At 35.9% G+C, this 19,402-nt stretch overlaps 1 protein-coding gene across 7 annotated transcripts in view; it reads right to left on the bottom strand.

Annotated features, from left to right (window-relative positions):
* Positions 1 to 19,402, bottom strand: part of LOC139769533 (uncharacterized) — a 405,408-nt gene that overhangs the window by 226,303 nt on the left and 159,703 nt on the right. For all 7 annotated transcript variants that reach the window (XM_071700652.1, XM_071700655.1, XM_071700657.1 and 4 more), the window contains one exon: positions 1,545 to 1,602. In XM_071700652.1, the coding sequence (XP_071556753.1) occupies positions 1,545 to 1,602 (58 nt within the window). The remainder of the gene's footprint in view (positions 1 to 1,544; positions 1,603 to 19,402) is intronic.

Raw genomic sequence — 19,402 nt, 5'->3', positions numbered from 1 at the left:
TTCGACAATAAGAAAACTGGGATGTAGACGATGAAAACTATACACTGCAAGATGCTGGGAAATTTATTTCCGACGCGTTGAATCGAATGTAGAAACTATAATAGCTTTTGTCGGATTGTGACGATTCTTGGAATTGATTTCTATCATGTACAAATAGGGTCGATGTTTTTTAAGAGCATACTTTTATTTTAATTACTTAAGCATTATGTTATAACTATATTAATATTTTATAAAAAATTAATTATTTTACGTAAAAATACTGCAACACGTTGTCATGAATAGTAAAAAAACAAAGCATTTTTAATGAAACCATTTGTATTCACGCACAATTCGAATTTTTTCTACGAGAAATTGTATTACCGTACATTAACATTTCTACACAGAGATTTTCATTGCCAATGTATATACTGGTAACAAAAGTCTCAAACATTCGATTAATATTTCATTCGATTAAACATACGAGTAATTATAGTTGTGTGGAATCAAAGTAAAATGATATTATTAACAATTGATAAATACATTTTTTTAAATAGAATATTAATTTAATGTCCTGGTATTGAATTATTTTATTTTAGCCGGTAAATTAATTTAATCTTTATTCTACAATAATGGGTTTTGTGAAATAATCATTAAAAGAGAACATATAATGGTTTTATGCAGATATATGTATAAAACGTTCCATACATCAAAATATAAGTTTTTTTGCAAAATTAGTATTTAAATCGATATTTAAACAGAGAATGGAAATTGGAATAATAATAAAATAAAATAAACGAGCCTTTTTATATTTTTGAAAATATAATCTGATTATTGTAATTAATATTTGTAGTTTTTTTTAAACTTCCAGTCTATATAGTTTATTATTAAAAAGCTGCGAGTTATACTTTTATCATAGCGTTTAAGGAATAATTGATTTGTAAAATCAATTATTATATATGTGCTACACAAGCATTATAAAAATAATAAATTAACGATATAAATATAAGTATACATATTTCATAAAGTATATTTTACTTACGTGTATTTCGATAGATAACATATGTTGAAAATGCACACAAAAGTATATTGCATTAATATCGTAATAATGATAAATAAGCGGTGTAATATTCCGTTTAATTACAATTAGATAATAACAAATTTCTAGCACAAATTTTGTAAACAAGATATTATTGCTTTATTAATATTGCTAGATTTCATTAATGTTATAAATATTAGATTAATGTGGAAATGTTAGATTGAACTTCTTTGACCTCTTTGCTGCTTTACGTATTATTGTCGATATTGTTTAATAAAATTTTCCTAACATTTTTGAACAATATTTTTACCTAACATTTTTTGCATAATATATGTCGTAATCAGCCCAAAATGCATTTTACTTTGCGACGAAACAGCTTTAAAAAATTCTCTTTTAGAGTAATTCTCTGCTCGGACCAATTAGTATGCGAGTCCAACAAGTCGAGCAAGTATAGGATCAAAGGCAAAACGCACGGTGCTAAAAATATTTTTCGTGTAAAGACGAAAATCTGAAAACTGGGCATACTCACTGCTCGTGTCCTGTTTTGGTTGGTTACCCGGCGACGTCGCCCAGTTAACTTTCATCTCCTGAAACATTTAAAAAAGAAAGAATGCGTTTAATTCTACGTGAAGAGACACAATTTTCAGCAAGCTTAAAAAATATTGATATTATACAGGCAATCTTAAAACGCGTCAAATTGTTTTCTCCAATTACGTCGGCATATAATTTTTAACTTTTATAAAACAACTTTTATAAAACTTTTATAAAACATAGACAACTCTTTCTACAAAAGGTTAAACTTAATATCAACATTTGATAAATTTTACTGTAATATTCTTTAATCTATTCGAATAATCTTTAATATTTTATATATATATATATATAGATAGATAGATATATCATAGTATAGAAAACAATATTGTTTTCTACACTAATTAAGTTTGATTGAGATCATAATTGTAGAAAAAGATATTTAATTATAAAGCGGTTAGATTGATAGCTAACTTAATAATCATGTATCAGCAATAATGAATACAAATATGAATTATAAATCGTATTAAATAGAATTTATTGAAGCTATTATAGCTAGTCATCTCCTTACTCGTAAACTGTTTTTATAAATCCACATTCTACGTTGCTATTGATTTTTAGAGCTACCGAAATTTCTTAGACAAACTTAGGAGAATCGATCACATTACTTCTAAATCGGATCTGCAGATTCCGGCAGCGAGGAAGTGGTTTCACTTTGGAGAAGACGTCGGGTGGCGGAAATGGGACGTGTCGGGTATCGTCGAGTCCTAACAGACGCCGTAAACTGGATTCTTTATGCATCACCGTGTACCCGCTCGTAGCGTCGCAGATATTCGATAGATAGTAAAAGTCATTTCGGTGGAATCGATCGCGGTCCAGGAAAAAAATGAAAATACGTAAAAGCGACGGAACTACGACGAGCAAGCCGCGGAATAAGTTTTGCTGTATTGAATTTCGCAACGTACGAAACGTTTGCAAAGAGCCAAGTTAGTTTAGAAGAGTAACTAAACTATTATACGCGTATATCGTCCATTATTGATTTGATATCTTCTTTTGTCAAAAATCTCTAATAGAGAATACGCCACGTATGATAGAAGTCTATCGATTTTATCGACAACGTATTGTTTTTTTTTTCAGACAGCGCGGATGTGCAATACCGACGTCTCTTATAAAATATAATATTGGCAATTAATAAGCCCTCTGGGAAACTTCTATATAAAAACATGTGTTGAATTCATCGACACATTTTTCTTAACAATGTACTCTTATATTTAATTTAAATATAATTTTAATCAAACTAAAATCAATTTAAAATGCATTCTTCAGCGATTTCGTTCCTTTGCGTAATCCTATATTGGCAATTAATGGCGTGATAGATTTCACGAGCATGATATAAGCAGGAAATAGTAAAATGTTACGCAGATAGAAGCACGCGAATAATAAAAGTCACGCGCACGATACGCAGAAAATGTAGACAGGGTTAATGGAAGAATGGTGTCACCAACATGGACGACACACCAGCCGTATCAGTACGTGTTAATTCGCTACACGCAACCCGCGTAGCGTTGATATTGAATCGTTACTTTTCATTTTCTTGGCCGTCGGCATAGTCGACCCTCGGCGTCGTTCGTGCAGTCTCTGGCAGGTACGGTATTTAACTCTCTTGGATTATGAGGGTTTATGAAACTGGCGCATAGGCTGAGATAAAAAAGCGCTTTAAGACGCAGCAATTAGAAAGACGGTTATTTTAATAAAGACCGTACAACCAAACGACAACTTTCTTTTTACGTGCTTTTAATATTTTTCAAGTTGAATTATATTCAGCGAAACTCGTACCAGATTTTTTCAATGTATTTTTTTTCTTACTTTTAACTGAGATAACAACATAAAATATCCTGTATAAAATTGCAATGCACGAAATATATCGCATTAAAAATATATTTTAACATGAAAACGCGGATATGTTGATTAATGATAAATTTATTGAGTTTTTGCCAGTAATTTAAAAAAAAATGGCTTTAACATTTCATTATAAAGCTGACACAATATAGTCGGATGTAAAATTAACAATTTGTGGCTATCGGCACGTAATAAAGCGAAGAAATTCTGTTGTAAAGTGAAGTAGCAAAAATTCTTTATTATATTAGATATTCGCACGTACATTTTACAATACATATGCTAAAGAAATTGATGTAAATTGGTATTCGATTTTGATAACGCTTTTGATTTAACTGTTCGTGGGATTTGCGTCTCCGCGCGGACATATTTTTCGTAATTTTGCGGACCCGCATTTGTACGCCGATGCTAAATACATACCTCGAAAATCGATATAATCGAATGATAATTGAACCGAATTATAGCGAAATGTGCGAACAGAGGCAAAATATTCTGTCCCGCTTGATAAAGCATTTACGCCCACGCGGTGCTTTGTACGATTATCAGCCAGCCGCGTATCGTAAACTATTTTACAAAATATATTTGGAAGCGACATTGGGACACCGCAACTAAACGGTAAACTAACCGTAGCAAATAGTTTGCCGGATAGTATATTGAATACTGGTGTGTGTACAGAAGTTAAATAATCTGCGTTATTGTCTATTATATAGCAATCCTGAATATAAATTATCTCTACCCGGCTGATAGCTTCGTTAGTTATGGAATGAATGGCAGGAGATAGTAGTTTGCACCGTACACAGTCAAATTCTAACAAATATAATAAAAAATAATATCTGCTCTGCTATTTCGTTATTTTAATACTTAACGTTTAACCACATTTCTCGAGATTTCTGCTAGATTAGTTGTTTCAGAAAGAAAAAAGTATAATGTGCAATGTGTGGGCGTATAAGAACAAGTGTGACAAGAACAAGTAATGTTAACGGGGGAAAACCGCAGCGCGGAAAAGTGCAAAGGATAAGGAATACGAAGCGGGGAATAAGTAAGTAAACGAGTGACTATATAAGTAAGGAAGCGAGTAAGTCTGGTAAGTAAGTAAGTTAGGATAGGACGAACGCGCGCGAGTGCCCAAGACGGCCAGTACACGAACACGGGGCCCCGCAGTGTGTCTGCAGCAATTTGCAACTTTTAATAGTTAGCGGGTTGCGAGGTCGTCTACCGGTCCAGAGCCCGTTGTTTTATGGTTTATAGGGGAGAAAAGCAAGTTTACATGTCGTAGTTTTGAACAGTTAATGCACACGCACCTTATGCTGAACCCTGCCTCTTGCCATATTTATATATTAAAAGGTGAAGTTTCCATCCGATACGCCACTTTCGTATTACTCTAGGCGTATATCTAAACTTCCGTTTTGAATAAACCGCTCGCGAAACGAGGTCGACCTAGTATTCTAACTGCCGCGCGAAATGACGACTATCGATACCTCGTGTCCCATCAAGCAGCCTCGAGTCTGCACTATTTTGTAAATTTACTCGTCTAAAGGTTATATTTTTAATTGATTTTTATTAAGATATTTGTTCACACACAAATAAAAAAATAGACGCAAAGAGACGATAATGCTTTTACAAAGAGTTTTTCCAAGTTTTAATTTAATATTGAAAATTATACGATTAATGTTTAATAATTTAAATTAAAGATCTTTACTTAAATATCTTTACGTAACTAATATAATTTAAAAAAATGGATAAAATATATCAAATTTGATGTGCTTTTAATTTAAACAATAATAAAATGCACGAGAATGCAAGAGAAAAAATCAATAAAAGTAAAACGTGTAATTAATATGATAACAAGTAGCAGTAAATTAGAATAAATTAAAATTTACATCACATTCACTAATAATAAAATATAATTTTAATCAGCAACAAAAATCTAATAGTTAATTATTCTGTCGTTTAGTCTTACTTAATTCAATTCTCACAGCAATTTCAAATAATCCTGCTGCTATGATCCGCTAAAAAGACATTCCTGTGTTCACGAGTGGAGGTGACACGAGGAAAGTCGGAATCCTTTATCGCCTTCGTACCATCGCGTAAACAAAATCGAGGAATTTTCTGACTGGCCAAGTGTGAGATCCGTTTTGCCTTTTGCAGCCTACGTAGCAAGCTGTGCTAGGAAGCGACAAATCTTGCCTGCAAACTATCGAACTGTTGCACAGAATATTGCGTACTTCGACACCGAGGGGGAGAAAGGGAATGGATCAGGGTGACACTTTAATGCGAGGCTTAGACCGCGATAGGGGAGCGATTACATATTACAGATGTGAAGGTTGAGTTATTGCGAGCGAATATCGGCAGGAAATCGGGCAGAAATTGCAAGCTACTGCACTTTTGATCTTAGCCGGGCAGTCGCCTGCCGGTCAGATATTTATTGTCCTATTATCGTGATTGATGCGAGGTTGGCTGCCCACCGGCTAGTATCTTATATAAGTACATTTAATGGGGGTAAGGCCGTTTCGGACTTTCGCATGACGAAGGGCGCCGGTCCTATATTGTCGTTTAACGTTATGGCCGATACAGCGTCCAATACCGTGGGGTGGATTTGTAACGTTTTCTTACTTATGCCTTCTTATTTTCTAGCCACATTCCGCCACATTCCGCCACATGGCGCCATTAGTCGACGCGGCACCACTAACGCTTCTCGCCTGCTGCGGTAATAAGTCACGGAAATGCTATCGTAAGAAATTTACGGAACACTCGCTTACTTCCCGCGCGTACGAGAAACACACTCGCAAACGGGGTCTCCCAGTAAACCCCGTGACAATCCGTGTCGGTTCAATCGTTAATTACGCTGTAAATATCAGTACTTGGAATGCTCGAGGTATATTGACCTCGCTCGTTTCTAGGTTCGGTCTAATTGATTCTTTTTACCGTCGCGACAACATATGACAACTATTTTGCGCGAAAAAAAACCAAGCGTTCTCTCGCAAAAGCTTAATACTTGTTATTCTTTCCGAGAAAGATAACTTTTCACAAGTTCACTTTATTCCAATCTAGAAAGTGTAATACATCTTTAGCTTCTTCTGAAATTTATAACACGGTGCTATTATTGGAAAAACTATATATCAAGTAAAATAAAGAAAAAGCAAAAAAAAATCGATATCGGACAAAAGGCGAGTCGACAGATTAATGGTTAATTAACTGTTAATTGCTAATTAACTAATGTAAATAAATCAATCGCAGAACCGCACGTTAATCGTTAAAATAATCTATTAGGATAGGTATTTTTAGTTTACATATCAATACCCTGTAAGCAGAAAATTGATTTATAATGTCACTTTCGGTGCGACCGCAATAACAATTGTGATTTCAATAGTGCTTGAATTTCAATTATTCATTATTAACTGATTACGCTGATTGTATAAAATCGATACTGTGAGCTTCAGTCACAATTTATGAGTTATCCTGATCAGTGCTGGCGTTCATAAATTTGTGTAGATAGATTAAATATTCTTAACAATTTATTTAACCAATTCCATCATGATTACGATTAATTTATAGAGTAATAAAGCTTTTTCGTTCAGTTTGTATATATAACTTATACAAAGAATTCTTTTCTACACACCATTAATTGTTACAACCCATTAGTTATAATTATTCATATTGTTGTTTTCAATTTTATAGAAAATAACAGTACGAAGTGATAAAGAATTGGTAAAAAACAGACGCTGCGTGAATGTATTGATTCTATTCCAAACAAATAAAAACATAAAAATATACAATAACAAACAGATTTTGAGGAAATTATTAAAATGGAAAATAAATGAAATGGAGAAATGAGTAACATCCATATTTATAGTCATTACATAAATCTTGTATAAAAAAGTATACTTGAATTTAATTGAAAATAAAATTTTATATCTCGAGAGCCAAATACATTCTTTATTTGTGAGCACGAAACTCAACAATACAATGTACAAATTTACTATTTCTCAGTCTTTCAATACTTTTATTCTTATAATATGTGTGTGTTGTAACTTGAACACCTTTCTGAGCATCCAATGTACATCTATAGATTTTTACAAATTCATTAAGTATACTTCAAATTGAAATAAAATCGGTGTTTCCCAGTTATGACACGCAGCAGCGAAATTATTTAATAAGAAATATTAAGAGCAAATAAATCCACATTCTAGCAACGTCGAAATTAATGTATATTTGAAGAAAATAATTGTTAAACGCATAAATTAGTTGTAAATAATTAATCTCGCAAGTATCGAATAACATCACAAATAATAAATTATTTACTTCATGGTTGCTCCGCCGCGCCGTCGCTTGATACCTCCCGGGCGTCCTCCTCCTCTCAGATTTCTCTGTTACACTCACACGATACTACTCACTCACGGAAATACGGTTAATTACGATCGCGCACGTACTAATTATCGGAATATGACGATTACGCGGCATTTTCCAGAACTCCTGTTAATCAGGTGCGATGCGCACTTTCTTATACTGCGACAGAAAGAATTACGTGAAAAAAAAGAGTATATTCGCACGAAGTTACGATCCGTTCGATACTCATAATTATCTCGCAAATTAGAGATGAAGGCTTTTCATAAATTGCTAGCATTTAATTTATAGGCGCGTTCGAGCAGGCAAAGCAGCTAGCCCGTGATTGAATATGATTGATTCTTAATTCCGGATCCAGCCTATCACATTTAACCGCTCGGCTAGCTGCTTCCGGCTCAAATGTACCCTTTGTTACGTACGGTTGAGAAATATTAAAATACGGAATCGATTACTATTATTTATTTCCTAATTAAATACAGCGTGACGTTGCTTAACTCGAAATCGATCCGTTTAGCACCTATAACGTTTCCTTAATAATTCGAAAATGATTAGCGGCATCTTTTATGTCGATACCATTTTATTATCCGATCCGACAATTAGCGCATTACTCCGCATTTTTAAATAATAAACAAAATTACGTTTAAATTGATAAGAAATTCAAGGCGCTATGTAAAATATATTTGACTCTATGTATTATAATTATTAAAGAAATAACTATTAGAAAAGTATGCCAATAAAATAGTAATTTATATAATTGCTTTCTTTATCACCATTCGAAAGAATAGGTTGCGTGAAATATTTATTTTAATGAATAGCCTTTACCCCGATACATGAGTCGTCAATCGCAGAATTAGATAAAACGTTCATTGTAATAATCACAGAAACGTATTTTGGTGCTTGTCGCTATACGGAAAGTAAGGTAAAGACAAACGGAACGATTCCTGCCACTATCTACTCCAGTTATACCGCGCGAGTGACAATACGAGAGATCCTGGCATACGCGCCTGCATGTTCAGTGCCGCCAAAGAAACACTACAATCGCTTGCCAGCCGTTGTATTGTCGCTTTAAAACATTATTACTTTACTTTGATATAATTTCAATAAAATATCAATTTCGTAAAATAGATTTCTTTCAAATAATCTATCCCTTGCATTTCACATTAATTCCTTCGACCAAGGAGTTATCGTCGCACGATATATATATATATAAATCTAATCTTCTTTGAAAAGTAAAATTTATCTTAATTCTGAAAAGTATAAAATAATTTATTATTATTTCTCTTTGAATTTTTTATGTTTTATGTAACATTGGACTTAAAGAGTCACAAAAATAAGATTAATGCCGCATAGGAATATGATAATGGAATACACGATCAAACGTTTTAACAGAAACATGACTTTAAATACGGTCGTCCTTATACCAAAAGTATGAACTTCGTGATAAAGTGTTGTTTAAGAATTAAAACGCATAGAGTAACAAAATCGCGCGTTTCTCATGGCAACTAAATCTCGTTAGAAAGATGTATGTGCGCAGTATACATATTTTCGCTCGTAAGAAATATAGTACTGCTTGCAGAACTTCTTCAAGATTTTCGTACTTAATCTTTTTTTTTACAAAGAAGAAAATAGAAAATTACTGCAAACATTATTATTATTAAATTATTCAATTAATGAATTAATATTTCCTATTATCAGATTATCGGAAGATTATTGTGTAATTACATATGTAACATAATATGGACGATACAATATAGATTATGTGTCATCAAAAAATCGAGATTGTTATAATTAGATATTAATTGTATTGCGAATGTGCATTCAGCACTATCACCTTTGACAAAGTAAATGTAAAATGCAAAACACCGAATATTTCAAAATTATCTATTATATAAAGTATCTAGTATTAAGAGTAAAGTAATAAAATAATATTTCAGTGTGACGAAAAGTTCTCGAGTCTCAAGAAATTTTCTATCTAGCCAATCAATACGCTTAAAAAATTTGTCGTGTATGACAAATGAAATATTACTCTTTAGCGTGTGGCCTCGGTGTTTGCTTTGATATACCGACAAGTATCAAAATACGTTTCCGTGATTATTACAATTAACGTTTTATCAATTTCTGCGATTGACGACTCGTAGATATATCGGGGTAGAAGCTATTCATTTAAATAAATATTTCACGCAACCTATTCTTTCGAATGATGATAGAGCAAGCAATTATATACATATTTTATTGGCATACTTTTCTAATAGTTCGTTCTTCGGTAATACACGGAATCAAATATATTTTACATAGCAGCGTAGGCAAAGCTGTCTTTTATTGTTACTCGCGCGGCACGTTTCGAGTCGGCAGGTAACGACGCGAACCACTGCGTCTATCGCTCGAAGCGAACTGACCGTTATAATGCCGTGTGACATCACGCCAGCCTAATTTCACGCTGCTATGCCATGCGGCGATTGCGGCGAAGGATGTTCCCCCGCAGTGCATAATTCACTCGCGTAATTCCCGCGAAATCGAAACTTTCGAGAAATCCGTGCAGTGACGCGATAGGACGCGATTGTATGGATTTGCATATATGCATCGAGACGATCACCCATCGATTCCGACGACTCCGGACGCTCGTCCGCGCGCGAAACTTTTTCTCGACCGGCAAAAAGACGTGAGAAACGCGGAGCAGGCGCGACACGTATACACGAAAAGGGAAGAGCGCGGGGAGCGGGGCGAGAACGTCCCTTTCAGAAAAGTCGGGCGAAATAATCGAAAATAATAACCGTCTATCACTCTATCAAAAAGCACAGCACTCCGATCCGTTTATTTATATTTATTTATACGCGAGGTTTATTTTCGACAAATAGAAAAAAGCGAGTGACGACTTACTTGCGTATCGTCGAATCAGAGTACCTGAGATCCGCCATATGCAATGATTGAACAGGTAGATTGTGTTGCCGCCGCGGCCGCCTTCGAACGTCGCGAGACGCGTTAATCGCGATCTCGCGCGGACCATCTCGCGGCATCCGTGCACTCGAGACGATCGCCCGTCACTCGATTCGACACTCCCGACCCTCGTTCACACGCGAGATTCACATCCGGCGGATAAAAAGACGCGAGAACTGCGAGAAGTGCGTGGCGGCCGCAATTCGTCGTCGGACGTCGGACCCTCTCGCTACGCGTCGGCAATGTCGGCATGAATATAGCCGTTAAGAATCGGTAGGAGAGGGGAGGGGTACGTTTTCGTCAAACGTTCACGCGGCGAGCGGCGCCCGCCGCGCCGCGGCGCCGGCTTCATTGAATACGAGCGATAATTACACGAAAACGACTAAACACGCAAGATCGAAAAATGAGTTATATACGTATGCGGCTGGGTCGAAATAACGCTTTGGAGTTTAGTGTATTCAAGACGGATTAACTAATTTTTGCGTAATGTTAAAACACACCGCGTATGAATTTTGCGTTTTACAATCACGCGAGAGCGGCATTATTGAAATTAGCCGTGAATCACAAGTTTCGCGTTCCTGTTCATCGCACTCGTCGCAGTCGTCGCCGTAAACCGAAAAACAGTTTATCTATTATTTCGTAGGGAGAGATCGAATGGGGGACTTAAAAAGTTCGCGTCGCTCGCGAGCCGTCGCTGTACGCCTCCGTTTATATCGCCGGAGTTGTTTACGTTTTTTTGGACTCCCGGCTTTCCTGGAAGACCCGCGCCTCGCGCCCAGCGCCCCGCGCCCCGCGCCGCGCGAGACGCTCGACGTGACGTATACCCTTCCCCCCACTCTTTCCAAATTTTTCCTATTCACTACTTATATAGGCGCGGGCGCGGCGGGCGGTATTGGTGCGAATTCGGAGCCGTGTTCAGGCCGCTCCGCGTTTCTCGCGTTCTCTAACCGTCGATCGTGAATCTTCCGGCCATATTGACGACGCCGCGACGAAAGGAGACAGGTGCCATTGTGATTAAAGAAGAAGGAAGATCGTGTGTGAATCTCACCCAGCGAACAGGAGTGTCGGAATTGAGCGACGGTCGATCGTCTTGTCACGTATGTAAATCCATATCGCGTCTCTCGATGTTCGCGAGTGCAGGCGTCGAATTAATTGATTTGTCGCAGGTGAATTTCGCGAATCCGCGTCTCTTCCCTCGCGCCGAGAGTGAATCTTGTCGGAGTAACATATCTACCGTCATTGCGTACAGTGAATTTCGAAAGTTTCCGTTCCACACGCAGATGAATTTCGGAGTCGCGAAGAGTGTTCTCTCGATAGGCTTCGTGGGTTCGTCTCGGGACAATATATGTACACTTTTTCCGCTTTTCCGTACGATCGACGTGTCTCTCGGCGTTCGCGAGTGGCGTCGAATTAATTGATTTGCATTGATTCGCACCACAGAATACGGCGAATTTAACAAGTTTTAGTTTCATCTAACGCAAGCGAAGTGGCGAATCCGCGCTGTCTCTCCGCTCGCCGAGAATGAATCTCGCGTAACCGAGTAACGTATCTACCGTCGTTGCGTATATCGAACTTTAAAAATTTCCGTTTCACACGCAGGTAAGATATTTGTGTCGCGGAGCGTTTTCTCGGAAGGGTCGCGGCTTCTCGCGGTAACATCTCATTTATTTTTAGATTAAAAGTACGGAATAGAGTGCGCGAATTATCCGATCGAATAATTCATATAAACGATATCAGCACGAAAGATGACGATATTTATACTTTCAAATTTTTCGAGTATTAAGGAAACGTTGTGCAGGTGCTAAATCGATTCCGAGTTGAGTAACACCGTAACGCGTTTAATTGGAGAGTAAATAATTATTGACTCCATATTTTAATGTTTTTTTTTATCGTATAACATAAATTTCATGCTTATACACAGACAATTAATGTATGAAAAGGCGTTGCCTCTGATTTACGAAATATCACGAATGTCGAGCGTATAGAATCGTATAATCGTACTTTTTCTTCGCGATTATAATTTTTCTATAACAATATAATAATATAAGAATTTCTGTGCGTATCGCGTTTGACTAATATCCGGAGTGCCGCAAAATGCCACGCACCAATAGTTATATTCTAATAATTTGTAGGTACGTACGTGCAACCGTGCTTCCGTGAGCGAGTGCTATATGAGTGCAACAGTGAAATCTGAGAGGAGGAGGAGGCCTGGGAGGCATCGGGCGACGGCAGAGCAACTACGGAGTGAGTAATTTATCTTTTATTACTTTATCTGTTATTTGCGAAATAAATTATTTATCATTATTTTATACGCTTATTACTTTCTTAAAATTTTAATTATCTTGGGCGCTACTATAATTTGGATTTATTTGTATTTTGCAGCTCAACATCTCTTATTCAATAACTCTGCTGCTGCGCATCGTATCGGTGAGTGACAAATTTTCTTATATTTTGATTTGAGATAATGGATTTGTGTGGTTGATGCATATAGGAGATTTGTAAATATTCGTATGTATATTTTAAATTTTAAAAATATCAATATATTATAAATAATGACGTGCAAATATAATATCTCATAGATCCATTATCTTAAAACAGATGGATTATAACAGATTAGCGCTAATACTTAATTCTGGAACATGCAACTGTCGATTAATTGTGCAAAAATGTGTAAAAAGCTCTAGTGCGTTATCGATATATTCATTTAGCACATTTTGGTGCTTATAATAAAATATTAATTACAAGAGTAAAAAGCAATACCTAAACTAGAGATTAATTAAAGTCAAAAATTCTCATATGCTATATGTACATTTATAATGAAAATATTGAGGTGCTACGAAGTTAGTTTTTAATGTATATACATTTAAAGTTTTCTGTCGATTCTGTTACGTGTCCGTGAAATCGCCTCTAGCTAGAATCGTATCTATTTTTTTATTCGCATTGGCTATAAGTCAACGGCAGTACGCTCTTTGTAACTGCATCGGACAGCTCCATGATTACGACTGCATCCCCAGATACGCGTGTGCGCCTCGAGATCCGGAAGCGTTTTAGTACATCAAGTTTTCTCCCGGTTTTCTATTTATTCATTGACCAAACCGTTTATCCCACGCAGTGTCGCTCGTTGGGCGCGCCCGGGAAGTTTCCTTCCGGTTTTCTTGTTCGAAAAGTTAAGGGAACAGTACCAAATCCCTCGTGCACATGCCGCGCGAGCGTTTGTTTCGAATGCGGGTGTTAGCCGCATACGTGTACACCGTGGTGGAGTTTCAGTCGGTGGTCGGATAGGGAATATACACAAGATATAGAGTAGGAGAGAGAGAGAGAGAGAGGGGGGGGGGGAGGATGAAGAACGAGAGGAAGGACCCTTCTCCTCAGGTTAGTCTTCGCGTGTATCTATATGGATGCGATGTGGTAGTTGTGATGGCGATAGTGATCCCGTTGGTGTGCGCACTCCGTGTAGACGGAGGAATACTTCGCCATACCGCACTACCTTATGATATATGATTATGCCGCATGCCCTCCGTTCATATCTTATTATGTATTACCACTACTGTATACACAGTCGCCTCACTCGCCCGCTTAGAGTCTGGCTACTTCAAGGACCAAAGTGGCTTCGGTTTGTCCGTCGCCGCAGATCGTCCGCTCTTTATCGGAACGCATTTGAATGCGAGAATCACGATCGCGGATACGAATATGTCGAATAAATGTACAAAGGCTAGGAAAGGATAAAATACGGGAGAAAGATATAAGATGTGGAAAAAATAAATATAAGAGTTTGATCCGTTATAACAAAACTAAGATTCTGGATTCTTTATCGAGCTAAACACAGAGCTTTGAAAGGGCATGATGCATGAATATGTAATTATTCACTTATTTTATTCTCTACTTTTATTTTGGTTATTATTAAATACATATAACCTATATCTAAATTGTTAGTGTGGGTCGTGCACAAAACCTCTTGAAGTTTTTACATAGTTATTTCGACAATAATTTGATTACCTGTCCTATGTGTGATCGATGGTTTAAAAGCGTCTTCCTGTCGCGTTTGTAATTGCAAACTCGCCTGTCGTTATTTAATCGAGTGTCAAACGCGGTAATCGTCGTTTTTGTATTCTCTATCGCGAGTAATTACTCGTACACGAATTTAAATACCAGCAGCTAATGCGCTGATATTAACGGTTAACGGAACGCTGAATATGGTTGTACAATAGACATCGTCAACGAAGATATGTAGCCTCAATAAAATTTAATAAAATATGACGTAACAACGCGATATGGCCCTAATGTATAGATATAAAAATGATTTAAAGCATCCGTACATAGATGTATTTCTGGAATATGATAGATCTTGATCGGGATTTCTAATAAAATAATTGGTTACATTCATAGACAAAAGATTTATTACGATAAAATACAAAAAAATTAATTTTGATTTTAATACATTTTACACATTTTACATTTTAATATGGCGATCAAAAATTTAATTAAACACGAGATAATAAAGTTTATCTAAATAAATATTATCTACTTTTTTTTGTATTTTTTCGATAGTTTCATACATATTCTGATTTATTTGATCATTAGGCAACATTGTAGGCAGGAGAAATTTCGTTTAACACAACCCTCGTTTCACGGAGAAATTTACAACCGCCCCTCAGGGAAACATTGATTCGTGTACAGTAGGTTACTAGCAAATATGCATTCCATGCATATCCGAGATCGACCATAGCTTAAATAATAAAAGATCAATTCCCATATATCACTTTCTATTAGTACGTCCCTCGATACGCACGTGCGTCATGCATCAACTCGATCCATTCTAAAGATCGTTTAATCCTAAATAGAAACGAAAGTGACTAGTCCCTGGAGAAAACGAAATAGTCAAATATTTATGAGAAAACCAAAAAGATCTATCAGCGAATAAATGTTTTAAACGACGTGAAGTTTAGATAAGTTAAAACTTTGACTTTGCCAAACTATATTATTTTATAAAATTGCGTAATCCACTAATTTACATAATTTTAACGTAATATTTTTTATAATGTTCTTAAAATCTATATCTCCAAGCACGTGTATATGAAAAGAGTTTCATCCATTTATTGGATTTTTTAATTTATTGTTTTATAAAGACAATTAATTAAATATAAATTTACTTGCAAATAATCGTGCTGACAAAGCAGAAAGATGACGGAAAATGACTTTAAACGCGACGGCTCTTTCGTTGAGTGAATTTTGCATGTTACACTCTCGGTGACCCGCGTAAAACGCAGTTTGGCCATAGTTGCTCTGGTAGCTCGACGACGAACGATGCGCTAGGCATTCCTGACAGAAAGCACGTACGCGTTCGCTAAGGTTAAGCGAGAAAGCTTGACGCAAGCTTTTGGCGGAAGCCTCTCATCGTGAACACCCGTCCCGTGGAATGCGTTCCTCTTCAAGTGGCTCCTCGTCTCGCGAAACATTCTAAACGCGTGGCCCGAGAGTCGCTCCACGTGCACGTGCAGTCAGAGAAGCGAGTGTTTATTTCGTCCGAGAAATGCGTTTTCTAGATCTATGTATCTTACGATACGAGATGACCCGCGTAAAACGCATTTCGGCAAGTAGCTCGATTGTCATTAGTGCTTGTTCTTCAATCAGTAACTTCTAAAAATACATATATCATAGATTCTAATTAATTATGTCGGAAATATTTTTTAATGATTTGATAAGATATATATCTTATATCACAGAAAAAAATTATTATTGAAAAGTTACTATAAATAACGTACACTCCTATTGCATCGTTAAGAAATAAAATTGGATACAGTTAAAATTGGATAAAATTAAAAGTTCACTTAAAAATATAAGACATTTTATTTGATTTGATAAAACTTATGTTATACATATACATAATGTTTTCAATTTTGGTGCTTAGAACAAATAATCACATTTAATAATCGTAAAGAATATAAACTAAAATATATAAATTTGAGGAAGTGCAAATTTCTCAAAAGAATTCTTAGAAACAATTTTGTTTCTAAGAATTCTTGTGATTTTAATATCGGACAATGTAAAATTTATTTTTCCTACGAACTTATAGGATGCTACTTCTACTTTACTTTACATGTATCTGAATAGATGTATATGAATAGAAAACTGTTTGCGAACCGAGATTGCTGTGGGATTTCTCCGCTTGTATGTTTAAAGCTCGATAGAATGCATATATCGTCATTTATTGCTTGGCTGAAGTTAAAGAACAAAAGTTTACTTTAGAACTGTGTCTCGGAATTGAACTCGAAAATTCTGTTTAACTTTAGTTGATCGACTTCAATCTACTTGAAAATAAACGAAATTTTTACCAGATTATTATTTGATCAGATAATAACAAATGATAGTAAACTAGAGGCTTTCAAACTACGATAGTAAATACAACTATGTAAGAAACTCTTGCTAAGCGAGAAAGTATCGAAATAGTAAAACGAGAAAATTATTTGCTCTAGTTTGTTCCGTACTGCTATCAATTGGACACTATCAAGTTTTAATTCTTTTCTCTTCTTTAAAGCGTTTAAAGGTACAAAGTAAATTTTTCTATTGGAATTAAATATATAATCAATACTTGTGCTTGTGTGTGCGAAGATAGGTGTTATACTTGTTATAGTGCGAAAGTATCGTTTTACTTTGTAATGTGACATAATTACAAAAATTATCAGGAAGTTACGCATTAGACAGGTCTGGGAATAAAACTTTATATCGTTCGTTCGTGATTGTTCATAATGACATCACGATGTAATTACATCGACGATATTAAGCTTCGTAAAAGTTATCTGTCTGGATTCTCATGGGAACTTACAATCATAGTTTTGAATCTGATGATGTTTCTGACTACGCACTTCTTTCATCTTTGAAGAAAAATGAAAGAAAATATATTAAATGCATAAATACAATTTTTTACATAACATACATACGTACTTTTATAAAACTATGATTGTGCATTTAATTTTTCAATATGAGATATTTATATAAAATAATGTAAAATATTCTGCTACAACTTTGACATAAACATATTTTATTTCTTTAGATAGAATTAAAAGAAATTGAGAGATTTCTTTATTTAATCAAAATTATAGATTTATAATTGTGGCATGTAAGATTTCTATGTATTATTATAAACTAGTGCGGAATATTATTAATCATCAATAAAATATTGTCGGAGTAGCCATTCAGAATGATAGATCTCTTCAAGTTTGCTGTCTTAAGTGTATCCTTCTTCAGCGAGGCTTTAGAGATAACAAGGAATCAGGATAAGAAAAAGCGAGGACTTTAAAACATTCGCGTGTACTTTTAACGGCCTTCCAGAGAGATGCTGACAGTGGATAACTCCTTTGTTTCCTTCATTGCGACCCTCTAGTCGCCCTTTAGCATGAAGAAAAGGCGACAGCAGCGAACGAGTCTTTGAGTGGCAGGAACGAGGGGAAAAGGTGGCGAATGCAGCAGTTACGAGAGTCAAACGCCGAATACTTCCGTCGATATTTAAATTCCGCATCAGGACGAGGACGACAGCGACGAAACCGACGCAGACGGGTCACGGACGTCGTTTCTCTGACTTTGATCCTCTCAGTAATTACATTCTTTCGGTTTGAAGGCGCGTGGTTGTACAGAGAACCTCCGAGACGTTTTCGTCGTGGCGCCTTCCCCAAAAATCTTTTCTCCGTCACTCGTCTCTCATGGCATACGTGGGTATAAGCCGCGTGCAACAGTCGGCACCTTTGTGCACAGCGACACGTATTCGCATGCCATGGATCCTGCCACGTAATCCTTTCCGTATATAAGGATATTGGCCTTGTACGCTTCACGATAAATTCCTGCGCGCTTCTCAAGTATTATAATTGGGATATTGTTTTTTTTCTTTTGTAACGCATGATGTATTATCTTTAAGAATATGTATTTTTGCACATTTTTACGCTTAATAATTTAATTGAAATTAAAATGGCAGGAAAACTAGATTTGTGATCGTAAAAACTTAATCAATAATAATCAAAATGTTTAATTGCTCGTTACACAACCATTGAAGACTTTAGAAATTTACTTTGCATTATTGCGAAGACGTTCAGTCTTCGGTAAGTTATACTTACAATTACAGATATCGAAATAAAAAAAAATCATAACTTTTTATTGTATGAGTAGTTGTCTGTTAATGTTAGCTAACTTGATCTATTGATCAAGTTGCAATAAAAAGTTATAATTTTTTTTATATTTCGATACCTGTAATTGTTTGCAAATTGCAAGTGCTAGTGCCATGTAACTATGTATTTGAATGAATGCAATATAAATTGATTTTCTATCATTTCTATTTGGTGAACTTGGCTTAATAACGCAATTACATACGTATTAAAATTGATAAAATTTTGCCGGAATGTCTTTTGCAATATAAGTAACGTATATCGATCCGTCGACGGCGACGATCATTCCCGAATGTAGGAATAAATCATGCGTGTTTCAAGCTATATGTCATTCGCGGTGAGGTATCAGCAGGAAATGGTTGTTTCGATACATACGTCGCAGTGCAGGATCTAGCGTTCTGCCTTCCCTTGGGACTATCGATTTACGAGTTTCCCACCTGGGCAAACGAGAAGTTTAAAAAGACTAAGAAAGTTCCTAACCATCATCCTTTCTCTGTCAGACGCGCGCAATATGATATCATTAAGAGTT

Source organism: Temnothorax nylanderi, unplaced genomic scaffold, assembly GCF_030848795.1.
Source record: "Temnothorax nylanderi isolate EJ_2023f unplaced genomic scaffold, tnyl_v1.0 TNYL_tig0023_pilon, whole genome shotgun sequence".
NCBI lineage: Eukaryota > Metazoa > Arthropoda > Insecta > Hymenoptera > Formicidae > Temnothorax > Temnothorax nylanderi.
The sequence above is the reverse complement of the archived record's forward strand: the minus strand, read 5'-3'. Positions and strand labels throughout refer to the sequence as shown.